The 26,999-nt window shown below is 41.7% G+C and overlaps 1 protein-coding gene across 4 annotated transcripts in view; it reads right to left on the bottom strand.

Annotated features, from left to right (window-relative positions):
- cacna1c (calcium channel, voltage-dependent, L type, alpha 1C subunit) overlaps positions 1–26,999 on the bottom strand; it is a 270,161-nt gene that overhangs the window by 168,965 nt on the left and 74,197 nt on the right. For all 4 annotated transcript variants that reach the window (XM_072672845.1, XM_072672846.1, XM_072672849.1 and 1 more), the window contains 2 exons: positions 14,343–14,712; positions 6,145–6,250 (listed from right to left, as the gene is read on the bottom strand). In XM_072672845.1, coding sequence (XP_072528946.1) covers positions 6,145–6,250; positions 14,343–14,712 — 476 coding nt within the window. The remainder of the gene's footprint in view (positions 1–6,144; positions 6,251–14,342; positions 14,713–26,999) is intronic.

The raw sequence follows: 26,999 nt of genomic DNA, 5'->3' as shown, positions 1-26,999 counted from the left end.
CTCCATACAAGCTCCAACTGTTAGTAATTAGTAGTTTGGAAACCAAAAACGATCAGTGATCATTGAGCTCTGACTTTATAGGGCCATGATGAGACATATATCAATCTAATAATAAACCCATTCTAATTTTGAAGAGTTCTGTTTTTGATTATTTCAGCCATTAGTCAACAGCTACATCCCTGATGCTATAGATGCTAGCTAGATGCACTCAGCTAACACTCCATAACTCAAACTGCATGCCAGAGCCTTGTTCATCTATGACCTTTTTTAATTAAAATGGTGAACTGGCTGACACTGCAATGGCTAATAATTTATAGCCATGAAACACAAAGAGTATATCATAAAGTGGCAGCAGATCAGCAGTGCACCCAGCACTTCAATTCAATGGCAATTATCATAACTAGACTCTCGATTATACCACCCATCTTCGCACTAGAATCTGGCTGTGATCAAAATGGATCCCTACTTCCTTCTTCCTAGAAATGTATGGGACACTATTTAGTTCACTAAGTAAGTAGGGCTGACAACACAAGTAAATTCGGTCACTTCCTCATCATCATCTTGCATCACACATGACTTCAGGCCAGTAAAAGCTTTTCGTTGTGCATGGAAGAGTCTTTGACTGCTATGTTGCTTCGAAATGTAAGCCCACCAACGAACTGCATGGGAAAATATCACAGTGGTCTGTGGCTCATTCAATGGCTCATAACTATCACTTGCTTATATCCGAGCGAACGTCGATGGTGCAAGTTAGTTCTACTGTCTGTTGCTTAGTAACAAGTTCTCACAATGCATTTTGGTCCACATTCAGCTGATGTAGTGAGCTACAACATTTACTATCAATTATGAGAGCATTGTGAGAGATAGTAGTGCCCTCAAATCATGTTTGAATTCCACTTTGCACAGAAAAAAATGTGCAAGAGCCCTAAAACGTCACAGCCTCTATTCCCTAATAGTAGGTACACGGTTACCACGATTCTCTGGGTTGTATTTTACAGTATTTTACGTTTTACAGTGCAACCCTGCAACTCAGGATGTTGATGGCAATATTTAGGCCTACTTGTGGATTATTCTATCAGGTGATGTTCAAATTAAATTCAAGTCTCAAGAAAGGTTCTTATATGATTCCTTCTTGAGAAAAATACTTTATAAAGGGTTCATCAAACATCTTAGCTGTAAAAAAACTAAGCTTGTAGGCAGCCATCAATCAACTGACTGGCTCTTTAGGCCATCAATGCCATCTTCTATGGTATTAGCCATGTGGGGCTTGGCTGAATATCAGGTTTTGGGCCACATTTGGGACAGGTTGATGTTCAGATGTAGCAAAAGCACTTTTCTTTAGGTAGACAATTATAAGCGTTGTGGGAAGAGAGCGCAAGCCATATACCCACACTCCACACTTCCCTAAGAGCTCCCTCAGGCTCTCACTGTTGACGACTGGGAACATGACCCAGCATTCGAACCAGCAATCCTTAGGTCTTAGACAACTCGAAGCCCCAGTAGTATTGATTCTTAAAGTAAGGGTTGAGTTTGGGCTTCAGTTACAGTTTCTGCTACAATGGTGACTTAGTCTGAAAACAGTGTTTACAGTTTACCCACGGTACCAGGTGTAGGCCCTGCTACACCTTGGGTCTCCTCTGTCCAAAGCCCTGTATACACATTCTCCTCATGACTTCACACAGGTCAAGATGTGTTGGACTTCTCTCTGTAGCCGTATCTCAGGCGCTCTAGCAAACCGACTAAAGTTGTGTGACTCAGCTTGGAAAGAGTGCCATATTGCACCTCAATGAGCTAATTTTACTTCTTGGGGGTTTTACCTGCCAGTCTGAGAACCAGGCTGGTGTTCTATCAGCTTCCTGCTGGAGGAATAAGGTGAAAAGCTAACCGCCGCGCTGCTCAGCTAAGGCCACACACCGTTCCTGTCAGTGGCGTGGGGTCATTAGCCCTCCGCTAACGTTTCCGCTGTGCTTTCGCCCCAGTGGCAGCGTAGCTGTCTGCAAGAATGGATGTGTCATGGCAGATGGAGGGAGTGCGCTGGGCCGCGCTAAGCAGTGCTGTGCTGGGCCGTTAGTTCCTGAAGGCTGATTCATTCAGCGTGAGGTGCTCGCCGGACTCCATGTTTCTTGCCGCTCGGAGTTTGAATAGAGAAAGCGCAGGCAGAGGTGAGTAGTGAAGCGAACAGCTGTGTTTCCACTAAACGCCATGTGTTAGTGAAGTGCTTTGAACTGCGCACAGCGGAGAGAGAGAGAGAGAGAGAGAGAGAGAGAGAGAGAGAGAGAGAGAGAGAAAGAGAGAGAGAAAAGATCCACAGCCTGCGGGTCGTCTGCCGTTGTTGCACAGTTACCACGGTTGCTGTGCATTTCAGCATCACCAAGGAGACCATATCCATGACAACCCTCGCCTACGAATGATTCCATTCATAGCCCACACTGATGAGTGTAAAAGAGTATATATGTGAAGAGTGGTAGTCGCATGCCGAACAGTTCTTTGTAGCGAAAGCCTGGCTGCTGCGTTCGTTCTCGTGATACAACGGCCACTGTCCATGCTCCGTCCACAAATGTGCTCTCTCATAGCTACTGTTGCTAGTCTGAATGGGAATCACAGAATTTGGACATATATTCTGCTTATCCATATGTTAAATTGCAGTGTATCTCAATGTGTGGAACTCACACCAGATCACTACAGCATTTAACATCAACAATAACAATAACATCATATCTTTGCCAAAATATGCATAAGAAATTGTGGCAGAAATGTAAAAATATGCAATATTTTTTTTTTTTCTTCACAAATATATTCCCATATTCTTTGCCAGGGGGTCAGTGCAAAGACAAAGGGCCAAGCAGGACAGAACTCACTGATTACCCACTGCCCGATCCTTCGGGCATCTGTGCACTGTTAGCGCTACAGCCATGTACAGCTGATAGAGGGCTGTCAAAACTACACAATCAAAAAGCTAACTAAAGTTCCTTCAGTCATGTCTGACACACACTGTGTGGTACCCTACTTTTAAGAATTTGTGCATAACAGGAAATACTCTTTTACCCACGTTTAAGAAATTTAAATGTAAAAAAATTGGCCAAATATTTGAATGAAAAACCCAATACTAACACAGAATTATTTATCATTCTACAATGAAAATAATGTAGGAGCTATAATAACATTCAATTCAATGCAATTCAACTCAACTCAATGCAACTTCATTGCCAATATACAGGGTTGTACAATACAACAAAACACTGTTAGGCTAAGTCTCAGGTGAAGACCTGACTTGGCAAAACAGTTGTGCACTACAGGTTTTCATTAAGGTCGATGAGGCTCTACAAAGCTTATACAAGTAGGTGCAATTAAATAATTGCAATGACCAATGTTATTGTATTTTGGGCTATACTTGGAACGAGTCTGGAGGAACGACCTTATTTGGTCTGGATGTAAATGTACAGCACATTCACACAAACTGTTGCAGTAGTACTGTTTCTTTTTATAGATACTGTAGATTAGTTACCCAGTACTCTTCCCCTGTCACATGTGTGCACAGCTCTGAAGCACTGGCCAGCATCCCACTAAAGTGATGTGGGGAGAGAGCGCAAGCCATCTTCCCTTTCCAAGGAGAGGAGACCAGTTATGCTCCCTCAGGCTCCGGCTGCTGATAGCAGGCAGCATGACCCAGGATTCGAACCAACGATCCTTAGATCACAGAGGCAGTACTGATAAATGTGATAAACTATATTACTATATTAAGACTATATTATTATATTAATTTCATGCCACTGATATAAAGATAATCTAACAGCTTGCTAATGCAATTACACTCTAAAGAGCAATGAACTGTAATAATACAGTGATTTCAAAACAGGCAGTTTTTACAGCACAGTTTCCATATGTGGACTGAACAGTCTGGCAGAAAGCAGACCATTCTTAAACTTTCACAGTGTGTACAGACAACGTCCCTTTTAGATAAGTATGAAACACTGTCTCTGTAAGTAACTGTCACGAATATAGTAAACCATCTACAGTCCCATTTACACTTGTGTTGAATGTGGCCAAGATGTGTTTGAGTGACTGAAAACAGATCCATGCACACACACCCACACAGACATCCACAGCAACCACAGTAAGCCTGCATCACATGTTAGGCCGAAGCATCACGTTTCACTCTCAACAGATGTCACTTGTTGTACTTGCTGATCAATCTGTAGGTGTCTATGTGTGTGTGTGTGTGTGTGTGTGTGTGTGTGTGTGTGTGTGTGTTTAACCACAGGAGCCGCTGTAGAATGAGATTATGCACATAATAAAGCAATAACACATGATACAGTGTTGCTCTGATGCTGTGAATACAGATATGCAGTGAGGCACAGAACAGTGCACTGTAGCTTTTCAGCTAGAAACACATGAATACAGAGACTATTAAACACACTATTTCGCACACTTGCGCACAGGTCTACCTTTAAGGCTGGTGTGTGCCATGTATACACACAAACATGCAAATGAACCATTACTGCTGTGCCCCACATTTTGACACTGATGTTTCGGGGGTTAAAATAGCATTAGGATGCAGAGCAGTGGGCCGCCCCTGATGTATCGTTTTTGCTGCCTCCGAGTGCACAGCTTCAGAACGGCAACATATGAGGTAATATGCCACCCTATCCATCACTTAGGGCTGCAACAAAAAGCCTTCTACATCCTTGCAAAGTTTATAGGTTACAGGTGCAGAACCCAATAGAAAAAACAAACACAAAGTAAGTGATTATTGGAAATGAACAACGCCCCGCTGCTTGCTATCAGTATAAACTCATAAATAAAATGCAGTCATTTTGCAAAATGTAGACGCCAAGATATGCTATTTAGAGCAGAAAACATGAACATGTCGGATATACGGGAGCTGAGCAGATGGCCCAAAGTGTGAAACTGGTACTCGCTACTGTTAAATCTATGGTTTCATAGCTGTGAAAGATGCAACCATCAAAAGAGGGTGATAAGATATCTCCCTAGTCTTAGGCATAATCGCTGTTCCTAAATGGCCCTTGGCCTGGTAAAGAAGGTATACATTTAAAGGGCAATTTCTTATTTGGAGGTTCTTACGGATTTGTTCCGCACTCACACATCTTATGTAAAAATGGTTCTTAAAGGAACATCCACTGAATGATTCTCCAGGGAACCAAAAGTGGGTCTTCGATAGCATTCCTCCAAAGAATTTGTGTGTCATATGGGACCAACCAATCTGGGACTTTGAATGAGCTAAACAAACTGCTCTGAGCTGTGGTTCACATGTGCTTAGAGAAGCAATGAGCTGGAGGATGACCAGTGCTGCATCTGAGGTGGACAAGAGTGAAAAAAAAAGTCATTGTTCCCACCCAGGCACCAGGGTCAGCTGAGGCAATGCTGGGATTTGAGGCTGGGCCTTGATGATGGGATGCTACACTCTTAGCCTAAATATCCGCTTGGGGTCCCTTTGCCACTGCCATCCTCCCTTGCAATTGATCAGCTTTGTGAAACAAATTCACACTCTTTCAAAAAAGGGGCTTCTTTTCGTTCCCTAAAGAACCATGTTTGTACTAGCAAATGACCAGCCTTTAAATTGGTAAAGGACTTTCACATAAACAGTTAAACAGTTCTTCATCCTCACAAATCATTACAAACAAGGTTCTTTATGGAACCAACAGAATTTCTTCTATGGTATCAGTCAAGCTATGCATATAAGCTTGCTACTTACTTTTAATGGAAGTAAAGAGAGTACAAGGCCTAGTTCCAAAGCACTTACAAAGGAATTCTACATGTATGTAGGCCTGTTGTACTGTTGTCATAACACCGGACAGCAAAGTGGATGGATTACTGAGCTATGTATGTATGAGCAGAGACTTCGATCCAAATATCCTGGTCGCCAAACTGTAGCGCATCAACAGTTCACCAAAAGTGTGTGGAAGGAAAGTCCATCAATAACCATCTACTGACAAACAGTCTTCAGAGCTTTAAAGCTCACCTCCTCAGCGTCCTTCTTAAGCATGCTTCATCATCACCACCCACAGTAGTCCATCAGTATCAGCATGTCAGTGACAACTATGCTGCATTCGTTAGCACAGACTGGTGTAACAGCTTGACCACAGCAGTAGCATGAAGAAGAAAAAGCAGCGTCATCTCTCTTACCAGGTTGGAGTTGGTGGCGTTGGAGTCGTCCTCTGGGAAGGGGATGTAGACAGCTAAGGCCACGCAGTTAGCAAAAATAGTCATCAAAATGATGATTTCAAAGGGTCTGGAGGAGTGAGGGGTTAAGGTCAATTCAACTGGACAGAAGTGATATAAACTGGACCTAAAATACACACAAGTATCACAGTCATGTCACATCCGACAAACTCCCAGGAGAGTGAGAAAACAGGAAAGACAAAACAACAGCAATGACAAGTATACACTTCTCCATGAAGGTGTTCTCTTTTATCCTCTTTCCTCCAGTAAAGTGTATGTATACAACCAAGCATTAGGACATATGCAGTCCACAAAGAGCCTATATCATGGAAAACTCAGTCTAATAGAAAGCTTAGCCCCTCCCAGACATGCTGCTCAAGGGAAGTTGGATAGTCCATTCTAGATGCTTTGTAGATACTTAACTTACTGTTACCTCACAACAAAATTTTTATTACATGTATTTGAATAACCCCCAATACTAACCCTAGCCCTAACTTTAACCTCAACCCAAAACCTTTACACTGGTCCTAAACCTAGCCCTGGTCTTTGACCCCGTTTATACCTGATCACTTCAGGCTTCTTGAGCATCAGTATTATATTTGGCTAAGGCCAAGCCACATAAAATGCAAGTTTACAGATACAAATATAATCCCTCAAACCAGGCTATGTTTAGAGATTTTCATATTTCATATTTAGAATGTATTCAGATTCATTTTTAATATTCTGGACAGCCAAAAATACAGGAAATCTACATTTAATTTAGCAAATCTATCCAAACCCTAATTGGAGGTAGTTAGAATTGTAATTACAATCAGATTTGTCCAGATGCATCTCAGTCTGGAAGCAATGGCTGCTCAAATCGGATTTCCGAGTTTCTTCTGCGTCATTCACAATCACTCACATCAAATCCAGAGCGACCTCCATCTCACCTGCTCCCACTTATGAAAGCAGTTTGTTAACGCCTATGTCAATATCACAGCAACCCATGCAGATGGGTTTCTGATGTTCAAACATGCACATCCAATCTGACCTGTCTGATGCATCCATCTCTCTAAGACACATTCGATAACCAAAACCCCTCCCAGTAAAACCAAAACACATCCCCAAGCAGTGCATAGCTGGGCGCGTGCTGGGCCGTGTCTGAGGAAGACAATCGTGGAGGATTACGGCATGTAAAACTGTGAATGTTGCGACAGCAACCATCTTTAGCACAGCACAGGCTGAATGGATAAACAACTGATTGCTGTATAACAAGCTGATTTGCATATTCCATCCCACACAGCAATCGGATTTCAGCCTGACTACCCGGAGATGCATTTGACTACTCAGTCTAAATGCATGTGGCTTAAATCTTATCAGGATACAATCCAGACACTGGTCACAAAAAGTGACCAAATGTAAACAGGGGCTTTGTCTTAGTCATGTTAAGGTCTCCTAAAAGTACCAACTCAGACTGTGGCATTTGCATTGTTTGCTAATTTTGCTCATTTTTAAACTAATTATTATTATTATTATTATTATTATTATTAATGTATTGTTGCAAAAAAAGGGGTATCATTTTTGTCACAGTGCAAATTCTGCCATTGTTATTAATAACCACAAGCACTTGTGTCTGAAAGTGCTGAGCATAGAGACTAAATGACTCTTTTAGGACACGGCTTAAAAGGTCACTGTTTGTCTGCTTCTTATTTTCGGACTTATCGTTCCCTTTCTACAATGGCCCCTCATTTCCATCAAAGGCTCGTGAGCTCTTTTCAGACGCAAGACTGCTGGCTCATGCTTTAAAACGACATCCCAACTTTAAAAAGTCATGCTTTTCAAAGGGAACTCCTGACAGTTTCATCTTACAGGTTCTTAGCATAATTGTTTACCTCCAGTAGGACTGTGAGACTGGTAAGATGGACTCACATGAATCTAGATAATAATATTATCTGAATGGCGGCACTGGAATCTTATTAAAGGTTACTTAGAACCGGAAACCTGGGTTCCTAGAGAACTGTCCCTACTAAAATGTGCCTTCAGACCAACCACTGTAGAAACGCCATGGTTCCAGTCCCTTCTGTTTTATGGAAATTAAGTAAAACTGCTATATTGTCAAATTTGCAACCAGCGTCTACACAATACAGACCAGAGTCAGACTCACCTACTTATTTGGTAGACCCTTCCCCTTCTCCCAGACCAATCTTCTTTGATGCAAATTTTCCCCCTGGATACCCGGTTTGTCCAGTTAGCGTAATGCTTCAGCAGTAAAAGTGCAACTTAACCGCTCCATGTAATGGACAGAAACAGCATGATGCAGACGGTCTCTTCCAGCCAAAGCTGTCAATCACTTCATTTGTGTAACCCAGAAATATGTACAGTATGTATATAGGTTTAGCAGAATAACATTGCAAATGGGTTGTTATTGCCTAGACTTGTGGTTGCTTCACTTTTGCTTTAGACTAAGGATGTGCACATTTGAACTGCGAATGATTGGTGATAATTTTTAGTTGACCAGCAAACCAACATTTAAAACAAAGCATGTACTGGTGCAGATTGGTCTGGTGCTGGTAATGTGCTGGTTAACCAGCATACCAGTGTTCAAAACACACCATATATGCTGATGGACTGGCTTACCAGCATTGAAAACACTCAACACAACCTTTTTATTTAAAATACCTGTTCACCTGATTAGCTGTTGGAGTACTGTGTAGATTACTGCATTGCTCATACAGTTGACAGTGACGGCTTTAAACTGAGCCCACTGGATCTGTTTTGAGTTCTGGATGTGTTTGTAGCTCCCACTGGCAGCGGCTGCTCTGTGGAAAAGAATGAGTTATGGCTCTCCAGACCAACATTCAGCACTTCATGACGAAATAGCATGAGCTCAGAATCCCACATGAAGAATTACAAGGCCACAATAACACAGGCCTGGTTAGATAAACATAGTTGTAGATCAACACCGCGAACCCTGGTGACAGGGCGAAAATAAACTAGTGCGGTACAGCGGCGCTCTTAAGCAGGAAAGCAGAATTGCACTTTAGCTCCTAATCACAATTTAAATTAACTCATTTAACAACTGTATGTTAGGGTGACCATATTGTGTTTTTTTTTTTTAAAAAGAGGACACTGGGGACACATGTGCGCCTGTCATGGTTAGGATGTTGTTGCTGGGGGACTTCAAATAGGTCTAAGCTGTTAAGGCTAAGCTGCAGCTAATGAACATTAATACATAATCATTTACTAATTCACTAAAATTACACAGCATTAATAGCCTATGAAATATAATTTCTATATAATAAAATTGCTAAATCATCTCCTCTCATGTCAACATAAAATGTAAAAAAGTTAAAAAGTTATTTTTAAAAAGAATCTTATTTTTTTGTGTTCAAAATAAATAAAGAAATTAATACATCAATACAAAGATTGTAAAGTTAAACTGATCTGTGTTTATTTTCATGTGCATTTCAGCATTTTGAGGATATGGTCAATCTGATGTGGTGGGAAGCAGTTTGACCAATGGTTGACGTAGATACATGTAGACCAACAGTGGCAGTGAAAAGGCGGGACTTAAGCAGTTTGGCCAATAGCTGATGTAGATGTAAGTACATCTAGACCAATAGTGCTAGTGAGGTGGTGGAACTTAAGCAGTTTGGCCAATAGCTGATGTAGATGTAAGTACATCTAGACCAATAGTGCTAGTGAGGTGGTGGAACTTAAGCAGTTTGGCCAATAGCTGATGTAGATGTAAGTACATCTAGACCAATAGTGCTAGTGAGGAGGTGGAACTTAAGCAGTTTGACCAATGGCTAATGTAGATGTAGGTACATCTAGACCAATAGTGGCGGTAAAATGAGGGGCCTAAATAGTTTGACCAATGTAGGTGCGGGTACATGTAGATCAATAGTGGTGGTGAGAGGGTGGGACTTTTAAGACAGACACGTTTAAAGCAGTATAAATCCATTGACAGAACGTGTGGCAACTGTAGAAACAAAGGCTGATATGAAATCAATGCAAAATTCTATACAATTTAGATCTATACAACTGTATGAAAAAGGAGGATCAACCTATTGTATATGTCACACTGGTGATCAAATCCTACTTAGCAAGATTAGCAGCTCGTATTCTTTAGCATACTGCATCATTCTGGCTACATACAGTATAGGGCTACATGTGTTGCTTGGCGTACATTTGCATAATTTTAATATCAATAGAGGACAACATTATTAAACTCTTGCACCTTAAATGATAAACTGTACATCCATCAGAATGCAACTCCTACATGATTTGAGGTGGAACAACAATCAACTAAGAAACTGATCAAAAAAAAAGCCAGCCTCTCTTCAACCTCTTCCAGTGTGAACTTTGGTTAGAAATACGGTGGTTTGGTTTTCTGGTCGCTTCACACAGAATTCTAAAAACGGAAACATGCCGCAAGACTTAGTCAGTCAATCTCTGGTCAGACCGCCTTTCTGTAATGAGTTTGAAGGAGGTGTGTTAATGGATTGCTGTGAATCCTCTGATTCTGGGTGGATTCAGAGTTTAAGGAGGTTAAATTAGTGGATGCTACTCATGCTAGTCATGCTGCAGCAATGATTCCTGGGAGATTAATCTTATCTGTTTGAAATATGGCTAAAAACATCACTGTAGAACTATTTCCAAGCCTGGACCTTGCACATCAACTGGCTCACAGGACCCACCAAAACCTCGTTTTTCACAGCAAAGAGAGGGAAACAAAGAACTGCTGGACTTCTTAATAATTGGAAGTCACCACAGTTGGAGGGATTTTTTGTTGTTGTTGTTGTTGTTGTTTATTTATCCGTAATATTCTCTGTTCTGCTGTGTAACTGTTGCTGACACAGCCTCTCATTACTGCAGGACTGGGTGACTAATATATTTGACAAGACTGGGGAACTTTTATTATGTCTCTAATTGTGGATCTAAATAAAGAATGTGTGTGTGTGTGTGTGTGTGTGTGTGTGTGTGTGTGTGTGTGTGTGTGTGTTTGCGTGTTTGTGTGGTCCAGGACAGTGGGAGACTCAGAAAACACCAGTCGACCAGGGAGAGGGCAGAGACGTGGTCTCTCTGGAGAAGCCCAAGAGGATGTGTTTGTGTGTGTGTGTGTGTGTGTGTGTGTGTGTGTGTGTGTGTGTGTGTGTACGTACATATGTGTGCTTGGATGCGGAAAAAAATGATCAGACAACGTTCATGAAACACCCAGCTACGTCAGAGCCTCAGCGGAAAAACGCACTGCATCAACCGCCACTAAGCAGTCTGTTCTTTATTCTGACGCTTTCCTGCACAAAGTCATGGCCATTACATCACGCCTGAGTGAGGAGCAGCGTTTATTACATTCAGAATCAGAGAGAGAGCGAAAGAGTGAGAGGAGGTGAGAGAAAGCGGCAGAAAAGAGAAAGTGGGAGAAAGAACAAGAGAGAGAGCGACAGAGAGGAGGAAGAGAGAGCCTGAAAGAGCGTGCGAAAGGTGTGAGCATGCGTGAGAGTAAATCAAAGTAAGAAAAAGTGAGAGAGAGAGAATAACAGGAAGAGTAAGAGAAAGAGGAAGAGAGAAAAAGAGAGTGAAAGTGAGAAAGCCTGATAGAAAAATTTGAGACAAGACAAAAGAGAAAGAGTGAGCGAGGGCAAGAGAACATAAGACAGAGAGAGTATAAGAGAGAAAAGGTGACACATAGAGAGAGAGAGAGAGAGAGAGAGAGAGAGTGAGACAGTAAAGGTTGGGACATAGAACAAAATGAAGAGAGAGAGAGAGAGAAAGGAGAAAGAGATAGCAGGCAAGAGAGAGCAGGAGAAGAGAGAGTGAGCGGGAAAGAGGTGAAAAGAGCGAGAGAAAAAGAAAAAGTAAGGTAGGATGGGGAGAGAGAACAGAATAGAGAGAGTGAGACAAGGAGAGAGACAGAGAGAGAGAAACTGAAGAGAGAGAGTGAGACAGTGAGGCAGAGGTATGGAAAAGGGAGACAGAGAGAGAGAAACTGAAGAGAGAGAGTGAGACAGTGAGGCAGAGGTATGGAAAAGGGATGGGAGAACAAACTAGAGAGAAAGAAAGTGACAAGGAGAGAGAGATAGTAGGCAAGAGAGAGCAGGAGAGAGAGAGAGAGAGAGAGAGAGAGAGAGAGAGAGAGAGAGAGAGAGAGAGAGAGAGAGAAGAGAAAGAAAGCAACAAGGAGAGAGAGATAACAGGCAAGAGGGAGCAGGAGGAGAGAGCGAGCGGGAAAGAGGTAGAGCGAGAGAGAGAAAAAGAGAGAGTAAGACAGTGAGGGAGAGGTAGGGAACGTTGGGAGAGAGAAAATATTGGAGAGAGTGAGAGAGACAAGAAGAGAGGGATAGCTGGCAAGAGAGAGCAGGAGGAGAGAGCGAGCAGGAAAGAGGGGGAGCGGGAGAGAGAAAAAGAGAGAGTAAGACAGTGAGGGAGAGGTAGGATGGGGAAAGAGATCAGAAAGGAGTGAGACGAGAGAGAGGCAGAGAGAGAGAGAGAGAGAGAAATGAGAGAAATGAAACAGTCTCCTGAAGAGAGGGGAAATTTGAGTAAGACATGCTGAGTGTGTGTGTGTGTTTGTGTGTGTGTGTTGACGGAATGAGGCGAGGGGGTTGTGTTTTGAGTGAATCTTTGGATGCTTAATTTGGGATGCCAGTGTTTTATGACTCATGGATCATCAGAGTTTCTGTCTTTTCTCTCTCTCTCTTAAGAAATCGGCTTCCGCTCGCACACACACACACACACACACACACACACACACTTCTAAGAGATGCACATATGGGACACACAGCCTGTGAGCAAATAATTACGCCTTACACACTGATGATAGGTGCACTCTGTAAGCCCTGTAAGCTGTACAGTGATGGAGAACTGTCACAAAACGTGCAAATCTGACATGTTAACACGGACACAGCACTAGAGGTCATGGACCAAACAGCGAGGTGTAGAATTGTTAAAATAAAAGTAGTGAAAGGTTAGAGAAGATTAGAGAAGCAGGCTTGGGTCGGAAGGTCGCCAGTTAGATCCCCTGAAGTGTGGGCAGGCGGAGGCAGATGGACTATAACCTATCCAAAAACATGATCACTAACCCCAGTTCTAGAGTATACTCCTACTGGTTTGAGTGCATGTACCTGTTGAACCCTTGATCCTCTGGCCGGGGGGTCGTGGGAGTTCTTATCTGCAACACTCCATTTAATTGCATTTAAAAAGACTGTACATGCCCAGCATCAGTGACCACACGTCAGTATGTGTGCATGCTAACAGCACACTACATTGTGATGCTACATTATGAGTCTGTGCTAAATACCAGCTGATAATGTAGCTGCTGAATTATCAGTTGTAACTATTGGCTGTGATTCTAACACTGGGCCAAAATGATGGTCTTAAAAGTGGTTTTAGTATAGAACAAGACCACAGCCTTGGGAAGTCCACTGGCCAGTTTTGCCAATTTGCCCCAAGTCCTTGCTTCAGTGATGGTCCCCTCATTGGCAGCTGTAAAAAGCTAGTTTGCTACGACTGTAAGTGCTCTATAGGGAGTGTGAAGGAAAGCTGTCCTCTTTATCCACGCTCAATCAATCACTAAAACCACAACTAATCAATCACTTAATCATTTGGCTCACTGATCACCTCTGCACGCAGTTTGTGTGCTCACATATTCAACAGCTACTCTCAGCAAATGCATTATCAATCAATCTCTCAGTCAGTCACCCAGTCGCTCAGGCTCCATCTCTGGAAACGCTTTCTCGAACTCTTTCTGCTAATTTCATTCTCAGTTCATGTTGTTAAGGTTTTGATAGACATCTAGACGTCTACTACGAGCATTTAGAGCCTTTTTTAGATGTTTCTTACTTTTCTTTTCCAATAAAACATTTCCTATTTAATTCACTGGAGGCTATGAATGATGTGCTCTCATTTAGTTCCACTTTTATATTATACTTCTTTAAATACTTGACGTACCATCCAAATGCCACAGTCCAATAAAGCTGAATCACTGAAATTATTTTTATCAGTGGAATCTGAATCTAGGCTGGTGGTTATTCGCTTCTATTCATTGACACCCATGTTAGCATATTTGGTAGAGCTGCTCCTTTAAAGACATCAAAACATGTAGTAAAGACAACTACTAACAGTAGCACCACATGGCATTTCATAAAGAACAGCATACTAATCTGCAGATAGCAAAAGGATACTTCCATTCCACAATGTTGATGCAGGCTCTGCGGATGGGGTTTTTGAGGGTGAGGCAGAGCAGGGCTCGCGGGGGCCGTGTGGCCGCTGTTGTAGCCGGCTTCTTGGGCTTGCTGTAGTGCTGCCGCTTGCGCTGGGTGGAGCTGACGGTGGAGATGGGTGCCCCGGCGTTGCCCATCAGCTTGGCCTGCCGTGCCGCGTCGATGGCCGCCTGCCAGCTGAGAGCGGCGCCCGGCGTGGGGATGTGCTCTGGTGCCAAGCCCACCACACCACCTCCGCCACCTCCACCACCACCACCTCCGCCTCCTCCGCCATGCTCCTGCTCATTCAGACTGGCCACCGGAGCCAGGGACGGGCTGGAGTAGTTGGAGCCTATAAGGAAACAAATTAGAGAGAGAGAGAGAGGGTGAGAGTGAAATCTAGGACTATGAAAATCTGTACCTGTTCATTTAAACAGTAAGAGCAATTCACAAAGCAGCAGTTGTTAGTTAGCCCCATAATGTAAACCCACAGGTGAAGATATAAGGGTAACGATTCACAGAATCCAGAATATGATATGGCACAGTGATGTCTTGATCCCATACATTTTCTCAATTAGGCACAATAAGGACTGTCTTTATTTAAAACTCTATATTAAAGAAAAGCTAAGATGTCCTGGTCCAAGCTAGCTAACAGACAAGCCATAAGCTAACATGCTAGTCACATCCTAACAGTACAAAATTATATATGATATGCTATGATATAAATCATTACAATACAATAATACATTTGACTGTTCCATCTCCAGTTGAGGACTGTCCAGCAGCACCTATTGGACATGGTGTCACAGTCATTGTGTAGCTAGCGATTATTGGACAACACTGGAAAAAATGCCTTTAAGTACAATATCTGTTTACAGGTGCTACATAATGTGTAGCACAAGATGGGTGCCCCGGTGTTGCCCATCAGCTTGGCCAGCCGTGCCACATTGCTGGCCGCCTGCCAGCTGAGAGTGGCGCCCGGCGTGGGGATGTGCTCTGGTGCTAAGCCCACCACAACACCCTTTGCCACCTCCCCCACCCACAACTTCCGCCTCCTCCGTCATGCTCCTGCTTATTCAGACTGGCCACCAGAGCCAGGGATGGTGCTAAGACCTAAAAGCTAGTTGTTAAGACATCCCATAACTTAAAACAGATATTATACAGGTATTGTGTTCCAAGCAAGACACATCCTGCTTAGTTAAAAATAAAATCCTAGGTTCCAGTATATACGACCGGTCCACATGAAGCACAATGAAAAAAAAAGATGAATTTACCATCATGTAAAAAACTGCCTGAAAATTTAATAACGGTTCCTGGTTGATCCTTAAACTGTGAATATAATCCATTTCCCAACATTTATTCATTTATCATTCAACTTTTCCAAAACAACAAGGTTATCGCCTGAACTAATAATGTAATCATTTTATAAAGCTCCTTAGCGTACACTGCATTTTATTTCCCCCTCAGGACAGATGAATGATGTTGTACTGGGTTATTTTTCACTGTGTATACAAGGGGAAATTGCAGTTCTCTTAAGGCACAGTCAATGAACCTCACAGGTCGCACAATTATACACACACTTGCATGTAAACAGATATGCACGTCACAATCATTACTACAGCATACAAGAACCAATACTGCAGACATCCATTACATTTCTATCTTGATCTGCTGGTCTCTGTCTTATGATTAAAAAAAAAGTCTATACGAATAAATGGCCCACAAATGGCCAAGACCTTACAGCACATGTAACCAAAATGGTACGCCTGTGTGCCTCTTTTACTCTCTGACACCTAACCCTGGCTCAGTCTTTTTAACAGTCCTCCAAAGTTGACTGTATCAAATTGCAGGCAGTAGGGAAAGAAAGCTTCGGATGAGCACTGCCACTCAATCCTGTCTCTAAGCAGATGAGATTACTGTAGTAAAATGCAGCACTGACATATGCTCGCTCGCTCTCTCTCCCTCTAATCTCCTGCCATTCTCTCTAATAAACGCTTCAGCACATTAAATAACACATAGGCTGGATTAGTGGGAGCATCACGCAGGAATGACATGGTGGATTCCTCCACTCTTCTCCTAAAGGTTAAACTCTAAAAGCTGATCGGAATTTAATTGAATTAAAGCTGACATGGGCAACAGATAAAGGTTTTCGTTCAGTTAAATCTCCAATCTGACTCCAAGCTGGATTTCTTTTTCCACTTTTTAAAACTATATCAGCGGTAAAATAAAAATAAATTAAAAAAGTAAAATAGTAATAAAGAAACGGCTCAACAACAAGCTCAGCAACATCAAAAGGCCTGGAAGACCATGTCAGACATCTAAAGTAGATGATTGTTTGGGGGAATTGTGGAATTCTTTCTTTAGTGAAGAAAAGCTCATCCATATCATTAAGCTGCAAACTACTGGTAACACTCAAAACCAGATTAGACTGACAGAAAGCCTCCTACTTCTTAAAAAGTCTGCTGAGTTCTGAAACAAGATTCTTTGGACAACTGAAAGCAAGATTAACTTGAGTATACCACATTACTTACCACAGTAAGTAATACCACATCATCTATCAAACATGGTGGAGATACTGTTATTGTATGGCGAGTATGTCATACATGTCATGCATGACAGATTTCTCCTGTACAACATCCGGAGAATTCAACCCTTCCTCTCTAGAGAGGCCACCCAGGTGCTCGTTCAGTCTCTCGTCACTTCAAGACTTCAAGACAACTCTCTTCTGGCTGGTCTTCCTCTGCGCACCATCAGGCCTCTGCAGCGTATCCAGAATGCAGCGTAACGGGTCATCTTCAATGCTCCTAAATTCAGCCATGTCACTCCACTGCTGCATTCTCTTCACTGGCTTCCTGTAGCTGCTTCCCGCATCAGATTCAAAACCCTAACGCTGGCCTACAAAGCCAAGAACAGACCAGCCCCTCCATACTTGATGGCAACAGTCAAAAGCCGATCCGCACAAAGAGCCCTTCCAGCTTCAAGTACGGCTCGGCTTGATCCGCCACCCTTCAAAATCCATGGAAGACAAGCGTCCAGGCTTTTTTCTGTCCTGCACCAAAGTGGTGGAACGAGCTTCCCCTGGGTGTCCGAACGGCAGAGTCGCTCACTGTCTTCAAACGCAGACTGAAGACCCTCCTCTTCTGAAAATACTTGGGCGAATAGCAGAGTGGTCTCCTTACTGACTTGTGTTTAGTAATGTCTAAGCTTAGAGGTACCTTTAAATTATTAGCCTATTCAAACTAGCTGAGGTTATTCTTGGGTAAATAGCAAAGCACGTAAGTTGCTCTGGATAAGAGCGTCTGCTAAATGCCTTAAATGTAAATTTGTAAAAAAAAATTAAATGTAAATGAGTATGTATGGATGCAAAATGAACTGGGTCATTCATGCTTATTGATGACGTGACTGCTGATAGAAATGGCAGGATGAAGTCTGAAGTATGAAGAGCTTTACTATTTTGGATATAATTAAATGCTGCAAAACTTAAGCCAGAAAGAACTACAAAAAAGCAGCAACTATAGTCAGCTCCAGGTAGTCTATGCCTGCAAAACATTTGCATTAAAAAATACTCCTTATATTTATAACCATGTTCATTTGTCCAATACTACAGAGAGTCTATGCAAAAATAGCCGTAGTTCCTAAACCACAACCTTTTTGTCAAATCAAATGAATTACAGCTAAAACTAATCTACACTTCAGTCACATCTTGATTGTGTCATTGTCGCTGTCCAAATACTTATGGATCTGACTGCATGCACAGCATTACCTGCACTGAATCTAAATAAAAGCCAGTGAGCTTTCTTTTCTGTTAGATCATTCTTTGGTTAATTCGACCGAATGTTCAAGAAAGAATAATTGGCCTAGCTTTCTCAACATCACCCAACCCCCTCAACATCACTGAACGCAATGCTATCCAACATTTCAGCTGCTTTAGGGCTGTTTCAAAATATCTGATAGTGCTAGCTTCCACCCTCTAAGTACTTAACTAGCAGTTCGAATAGGCTATGAAGAGATGATAAATGGTGATAAAGCTAAGCAATAACTATTATTTGTTATTTTGCCACTCACTCAACATCACTGGGCAACTAAACACACTTGGAGAAGAGTGTTGCCCATGGACATGTACAGCATAAAATGCTTAGTTATACTGCATCTAAGCATTAGCAAAGCCAATGATAGCTACAATAGGCCAGAATCAAGATGCAAACGTCTCAACCAGCTGTATCACATATGATTCCAAACTGACCCCATCACAGATGGCATGTGAACTTGAGCACGTCAACCTACATATAACCAGGAATGCCAAGTTATTTATTCAATGTAGTGTCTGTCTGCTGAATCAGAGGTCAGTCTGTCATTCTGTGTAATGTGAGCTAATGTTCTAAGATTGTTAGAAGGTTGAATGAAATTAACATCAGGTCCTTGCTGCTAGAGTTGTGGGAGGAAGTTTGTGAAGCATTTCTTTTTGACCGGCTTACAAGCCATACTAATATATAATACTTAAAGACAGGCTAAATTAGCAAATGACACTGTATTTTCAATATTGTTGCTGTCGCACAACAACCTTGTATCTTCACAATGCCTATCTGACATACAACTTCTCAATTTTCATTGGAAGACAATGTAGAAAGACAATGTTTTTGGAGTACTTTCTATTGGTCCATTCATTTTAAATTTTAATATAAAAAGCAGCTGCAGATTCAGATTCAATCAACAAATAAAAAACGGGAATAGCTACAGCTTTATTGGAATGGCTTATGAAATAAATCGTTTGGGAGAAAGACCACACTCAAACTCCTCCTCTCCTTTATTATGGGCAGTGGTGGCTCAGCATTTGGAGCTCCGGGCTATTGATGACAAGGGTTGTGGGTTCAATACCCGGGCTCGGCAAGCTGCCACTGTTGGGCCCTTGAGCTAGGCCCTTCACCTTCTCTGCTCCCCGGGTGCTAGAGTTGACTGCCCGCTGTGTGTGTGTGTTTACTGCCCCTAGTTCACTAGTGTTTGTGTGTGGGTGTGTTTACTACCACAGATGAGTAAAATGTGGAGGATGAATATGTGCACCTTTACCTTTATGTGCCCTATAAAACCACTCCACTCCCCTCACCTTCTTGTGGCAAAATTTTGCACTTGAGGTTCCTTGAGGAACTTTTGGAGGTTCTTCAATTTGAAACTGAAGAGGAATCTGAGAAACCTTCAGGAAAAGGCCTTTAGAAGGAAACTGTTCCTTGAAGGTTCTTCAAAGCACCTTAAGAGGTTCCTCCACAAATTGATGAACATCCAAAAGTTCTTCAAGTTTCTTTCAACAGTGACAACACCCCAGCGTCCCAGCACCATGCTCAGCGAGAAGTCTCGTCCACTGAAGCCAGCCAGAACTTTATCCCAAATCAAGGTCCTTAGTGGAGACTGTATATCTCACAGTAACTGGTGAATTTTCTTCTATTGGCAATACAATACCCTCAACCAAATATTTCTGTGGCTGCTGTCCAGCATAGCATTTTCTGGTCCCTTCCTTTCCTCAAATCTTTCATCTTGCTTCAACTGCCTGCTCACTATCATATTTCAATAGGAATGAAACGCTTAAACCTGGCTGTTCTGAACTGTAGAATTTTTTTCTGTTTGAGACATTGTACTGAATCGCTGTGCTGCTGAATGACCCAGTCGCTTTTGATTTCCAGATCACAGACAGACACTCTGGCATTATACTGCAGAACTGACCCTACACTAAGCCTCGCCCTTATTATGGACTTTTCAATAGCAAGGGCAGACGAATTACCTTTTGAAATGTAAGTCATTTTTGGAGCAATACATTGAACAATTTAAAGAGGAGCAGACAAAGGATCTCCACTATGCATCTGAAGGTTACATACAAAACATTATAATCCCTAAGTAGCCTAACAGATAACGGTACGGTAGAGGCTAAAGCCATCAGGTGTCCATATAGATAAAATGAGAAAAGGAGCAGTAATGTTCCTGTACCTCATAAAGTACCTACTCAGGAAGTACCTACAGATTTAGTTGTGTCCCCACTGTGTCACATAGCATGGACGTCCCATATATCACGGGTTCAGTTGATGACACATATGACGCTTTTCACACCTCCTTTTTAGTCCTGTTAAACCAGACCACGGTTCGTTTTAACCTTTGGTGCTAATCATCTGGGCAAGTGTGAATACAATAATCCAAAAACAATACCATTAAGATATCTTAAGAAAAAGTGTCCTCAGCCTAGTTCCAAACAAGCTCTGGAGAGGTTTGTTTGTGGTGAGAATGTGAGCTGACCTCAATCCTTCCCAGCTATACTCTGCAAGTTTGAGCTACACAGTAGTTTAACCTGGCATATTGCCTAGATAATCACTACAGCTATGAACCAACGTAATCGCTGCCGTTGCTCCATGTTAAATTCAGAATCAGAAATACTTTATTGATCCCAGGAGGGAAATTGCAGTTGTTACAATTGCAACACTAAAAAAAACACTCTATAAAATGAAATTCATTTAGAACAAAGAGAGAAAAAAATTAGAAAAAAAAAAAAATAAATAAATAAAAAAAAAAAAAAAAAAAAAAAATTATATATATATATATATATATATATATATATATATATATATATATGAACACATGAACTTACTGAACACATGAACTTACTGAACACATTAAATTACACTATTATTTAAAATAGTCCAGAACACTGGACCTTCCTATATGTACTTTCTTGCTTCCATGCATGTTGGTGCGCTTGGATTTTTCCCTGTGTGAAAACAAACCGAACCAAGGATGTAAAACAACAAGTTTACAAACTCCTTTACTGATTTAGACCAGGGCAAACCAACAGTAGGTGTGGAAACACCCTAAAAAGGCTAGTGAGTCAAGAAGAAAAAAGGACCATTTCTAGATCCGCTATTTAGTCAACTTAGTCATGTACCTTAGAGCAGACATCTGAATTCTAATTGAGTGCAATACTGTAAAGTTGTGAAAGCTTGACATGCTAGGCTAAGATTAGACAATCAGTATTTACAGAAATGTTGGCTAATCCTGATGCTTAAAACAATTACAGCTAGCATGTGAACCTTATATGAGCAGCACTATTGACATTCTGCAGTAGAAGATGAACAACTCCTGTCTAAGACCTATAGGTTCCTAGCGAACACCCTAGGATCACTTTCTGAGGATTGTACATTTCCTTATTTAAAATGAGTTATTACTCAAAACACCCAGAAAACCCAGTAGCCAGGATCTTCTAAGGTGTTCAGAGACTTCTTCTTAAAGAAGATATGCTTTCTCCCTTTGCCTTCACACTCTCTCTCTCTCTCTCTCTCTCTCTCTCTCTCTCTCTCTCTCTGTCTTTCGGCTGATCCTTATCATTCCTTATCCAAATCAGCTAATCCAAATTCGAATCAATATCCAATCCTTTAGCCTCGCACACACATACACACACACACACACACACACATACACACACATCAACACATCACACACAAAATACAAAACTCAAGCGAATCCTCCCAAACAACACCTGAGTCATCAAAAGTGACACTTTTTCAAATGTTGATCTACGAGCACTTCAGCTAGGATTTCCATATAAAGAGCCTGATGAATGAAGATTGATGGTACAGTCAGAGCTCTTGGAGACGCTTCACACACCAACACAGGCAATGTAGCCTCTGGCAATAGGAACCCAATATGCAGCGTGAGTGTTAGTGCTGGAATTGTGGGAGTTTGTGCTTTTTTTCCCTCTCCTACAGAGAAGGAGGGGGATGATTTCCGATGGAGATGACAGGTAGGCCTCACGCTTCCTTGCGTCTCTGAGACACTTTAACCCATCCTGAGCATCAAAGGTTTTTGTCACGGATGGAGCCCCACCTCCAGATTCATATCAATACATGATGACATATGGCTTGACCTCTGACATTGTATGCTTAATGCTTATAACGAATTATTCTTATTGAATTGCTGAGTGAATATTACAGAACTATGTGCATCTGGGCCCTTGCGATTTAAGGGGGTTCTCATCTCATCACTTGGCCTCCTCTGCCCTTGCCGTGTAAGCACCCACTTGCGTAAACGTAGGTGCGACACACTTCTGAGTCATGAGGCAAAGTCGGGGGCCTTCAATAGTATTGAAATGAAAGGCCTCTCTTTTCTCGCTTGTTGAAGGTCACTTTAAGCCTTTGATTCAGCTCCTTGCTTTTTTTTACAGTGCAGCCCTATGCTAACTGCTCTGATGACTTCCTAAACTGCCCTCCGAGAGCTGTGACAACGCTTTGCAAGCTCTCTTCAGAATACCCGACTATTTTTGGGTATTGTTATAAGCTGAATGACTGGAAGAATGAATTATTGTGCTTTCCGCTATGAAGCAACCAGTCACACTGGCCCCAAGCACCAATGACTCATGCCTTTGCATTCTTACACACTCCTGTTTTGCCTTATTTGAGTGCTGGCATCTGTGTTAGATAGCGGTGTCTCCACTGCTGTCATCAGGCATAAAGTGCTTTTCTTCCTCCACTGGACTTTGATTGGATTAGGCCATGTCTGGACCCAGTACATCAACAATGGCACTGAAAGTCTGATAGCTGAAGGTATTCTTGGTGACTAAAGTGTGCTAGGGCTTAGTGCTAGGTCTTACAAAACTTTCAAAACAATGTTTATCTTCGTGCAGCAGGAACTGAAGGAGCTCTGCTTCAGTAACTACAGTACATTCATACAGAATACAAATATTTAATATAGATGATACATGTAAATCACTTTAACTGTCATTGGTTCTCATGTTATGGCTGATCAATGGACATGACATCATCAACTCTCAAATTTCGCTTTGATTACTTTTGTCATTAATTGCATTATTATGTTTTTGTTTCAACAGGAAATGATGCACAAATTTGAAAAAGTGCATAATCCCTCGTCCAGCTGTTCAAATATGGGGTCAAACACTGACACATACACTCGTTTGCATACTAGCCTGCTCACATACGTGTTAGCCTGACCGCACACACACACACACATACATACACTGACATGAACATGACAGCCTGACAAGGACGGGGTGTCGCCATGGAGCCAGACTGAAAATCACCACGGTAACTCAGTCGGGACTGACCACAGCCAATCCCACTAGAGCATTTGATCCACCTCCCTGACCTGATTCTTCATCACTGAAATATAGACACTGTCACTCAAAGAGATCTTTTAGTGCGCGCATACACACACACACACACACACTCGCCACACACACACACATACACACACAGATTAGCTTATCTTTCTTGCCTTTCTTTTCCATCACCTGCCCCCTGACTCTCTGCCACGAATGGCGAGTTGATTACTAGGCCAAAAGATGTTTAGGAGCACTAGCGGTCAGTTCAGACGATTTGCTGCCGGTGATTTGTCATCCTTACACACACCAAAACAAGTCGGTTCAAATGGAAAGGCCAAGCAAGTACAGTGGAAAGGATGCGCTTCGGAGAATACTAATGAAGCATGAAACACAGTGTATGCTTTGAAACTGCTGCTTAAAACCGTTTAACTGTTTCTAGCCTGTAGCTCGTTGAAACAAGCACAGACCTGTCAAACTGTCAAACTTTCCAAGCTTGCAATCCACCCCACATTTGTGCCAAACCGTACCAGAGATGTTTCCATGATCATTTGAATCTGATGATCGGGCCCGAAAAACTGGCACTATATTTTGTAAACTGTGACACTGGGTAGGCTACTTTCCTTCTCAGAAAAGCTAAGGGTAGATGCTGTCTTAATAGTTTAACAGAGACATCTTTTCAACCTGCTCTCCCAGATTTTGCCTGATCTGGTAGCCATATCTATCCACATGTTAGTTAGATCTGTCGGTATTTAGGCCATATCCATATTTTGGATAGTAAACTGTTATAGTATCAAAGAACATACTACCCTTTTGCTTTTGGTTGCTGGTACACAGCCAGCCCATCATCTTGGTCGTTGTCATGCTAACAGCAGAGACAACTGGGACAGGTGGAATGGGTTCATGTTGCTGAGACATTTCAGTCAAATTGAGACATTTAAGAAATCTCTTTGTAAAAGGTCTTAAAATATGACAAAAATCTGAGAATGAATCAGCTTTGAGATGTTCAGTCCAATAAGCTTAAAAAGAATAATGCTAATGGTAATTTTTTTGTCCCTCGCAGTCGTATTTAGATGAAACTGTCTCGCCTTGTGTTTTAGATCCTTTCTTGTAGAAAGTATGTAAATTGTATTAATGTACTACAGAATTTAACTACATGGATTAAAATACTGGGACACCTGCTCATTCATTGTTTCTTATGAATTCCACAATATCATTAAATACTATATCCTGCTATCTGCAGTAACTGTCTCTACTGTCCAAGGCTTTCTTTCCAAGGCTTTCTTTACTTTACTTCTACTAGCCCTCTAGCCTATGCTTGGCATTAAGCATAGTGCCAACAGGTCCATGTTTATCTGCATAAAGGAGCCCTATTCATTTGGCATTACTCAGTCTACAAGGACTAGACAAACTAGACAAGTGTATGTGTGCATTTGCACATCAGCACCAGCAAAGGGTGCAACTGAAAGTAGCTGGATTCGTTCATCAGAAGGGGTGTCCACAAACATCGCCCCCGACCACCTCTTAATGCGGGCATGTATGCACACCAACACGTCTGGCCGCAATGGACTATAGACATATACATATACACACACCTCTAATCCTCAAACACACCTCAGCATGTAGCGATGCAGTATGCCGCAGGTCTGAGTGTATTCCCACATCACAGCCCATATGCTCACAAATACTCTTTGATGAGTCAACAGACACGTTCAGTATGTTCGCCTCACACACACACACAAACACACACACACCATACCATACAGTTAAGAGTCTCCTCAGCTCTCCTCTGCAAAAGCAGCAGCACAGCAGCAGTGAATTATTGAAATACAATGGAAGAAGTTAAAAAATGGACAGCTCTTTTGAATTCTACAGACTGCAGTTCACTCTTTGTTATAATGCTGCCCAAGCTACTAATAATAATAACGGCGGCTGTCAGTTTCACTGCGTGATATTGCAGGGCGGAATTGTAGCCCTGTCGCACTGATCTGATATGTCTTTTATTGTTCTCTTACAGCTGTCTATGTTACATTCCTCGGGTACAAGCCTCAGAAATGAGCAAGAAAGCTTCCTGTCTCAGGCTGAGCCCTGCTGGAGAAGCTCAGGAACTCATGGAAGCTGAACAAGTGTCAACATACTCATCCCTGTAGACACGTTTTGACATTTATTTATTTTTTATTTAAACAGCTAAACAGAATAGTGTCACTCTTAAATTAATAAAACTGTAAAGTATAAAGTAATGTGGGTCCATTTCAATTGGTCAATTCATCATGAAAGCTTTCCACAATGCACACATTGTGGAGGTCACATTTTAGTATATAATAAATGGTGAAGATGTAAACAGAGTCACTTAGAGTGGCCCGTTGTGATATGCTCCATTTCGGAGAAACTCGCAGAGTCAGAATTGATCACAGTGATAGTCTTGGGTGCCAACTCGGGTTAGACATGGTTCCCAGTTGAGTGACAAGCGACTGATTTGGGTGAGTGAAGTTAATATATAAGAGCAGGAACGAAAAGAGGAATATATATTTAAATATATTAAAATGATTCGGTATTATGCTTGATCATGTCATATTGCTTATGACGTTTCTTTCTGACTTTGAGAACAGTATTTTAAGATCTTCAGATAAATTTCAGTGATGTACCATCAAACCCGTCATGCTGCCCCTTCTGTCACAGAATCTGTGTCACCTGTCTGACCTTAGGCTACCAGCTGTTCAACATCAGACTCAATATTCACTTATAAGACCTTTAATGCTATACTGTCAGATTTTTGCTGGTGTGGTGAATTTCCACACCCCACAAATTTTGCATTTCCACCCTTGACTACCCCAATTCTGTGGGAAAATCACAAATCTTCCAGTGAGCAAAATGCGTGCATGTGGTGAATGGTGCAGTGTTTCTGGGTGCCCAATCGACCCTGCAACTCCTGTTTTCACACTGTGAAATACACTTTCATCACCATGGCTTTTCTCAACTGATCCAGTGGCCCACCCTTAGCTTAGGTGTCTATGGTGGTGGGGAAAGGAACTGAAATCGGAAGAAACCAATGCCTCCAAAAGCTACACCACAGAACATTGTTACACTTCATTAATCATAAATACACTGTACGATGCCTGAGACATTGTTTTACGGTAGTTCGGAGAAAGTTTTGGCCTAAAACGTATTAAAATATATATTTGAGAAATGCAGCGCACTGTAAGACACCCCCCCAACAAAAAAGGATAGATATATTTTAATGTTTTACAATAAAAAAAGATATATAAAACAGTATAATGTACAGACTCACTAAAGATTTTAGACAGTAATAATAGCTACACTTGTCTCCCATCACCACCACAGTGTTAGTCAGTATGTTTCTCTACAATGAATCATTTCCATTTCAATTTGTCAGTTTGCATGTCAAAATGATGGGAATAAAATCAGTGGAATTCCTCTTTTTAATAAATCCAATGTAAGTGCATTGTTTAAACACTAAAGTCTGCAAGCAAAATAAATCAATTTAATTTTAAAACGTGCCATAACTTTAATACATGGCACATTTTAGCTGTTGG

This window comes from Salminus brasiliensis, chromosome 2, assembly GCF_030463535.1.
Source record: "Salminus brasiliensis chromosome 2, fSalBra1.hap2, whole genome shotgun sequence".
NCBI classification, from domain to species: domain Eukaryota; kingdom Metazoa; phylum Chordata; class Actinopteri; order Characiformes; family Bryconidae; genus Salminus; species Salminus brasiliensis.
The sequence above is the reverse complement of the archived record's forward strand: the minus strand, read 5'-3'. Positions and strand labels throughout refer to the sequence as shown.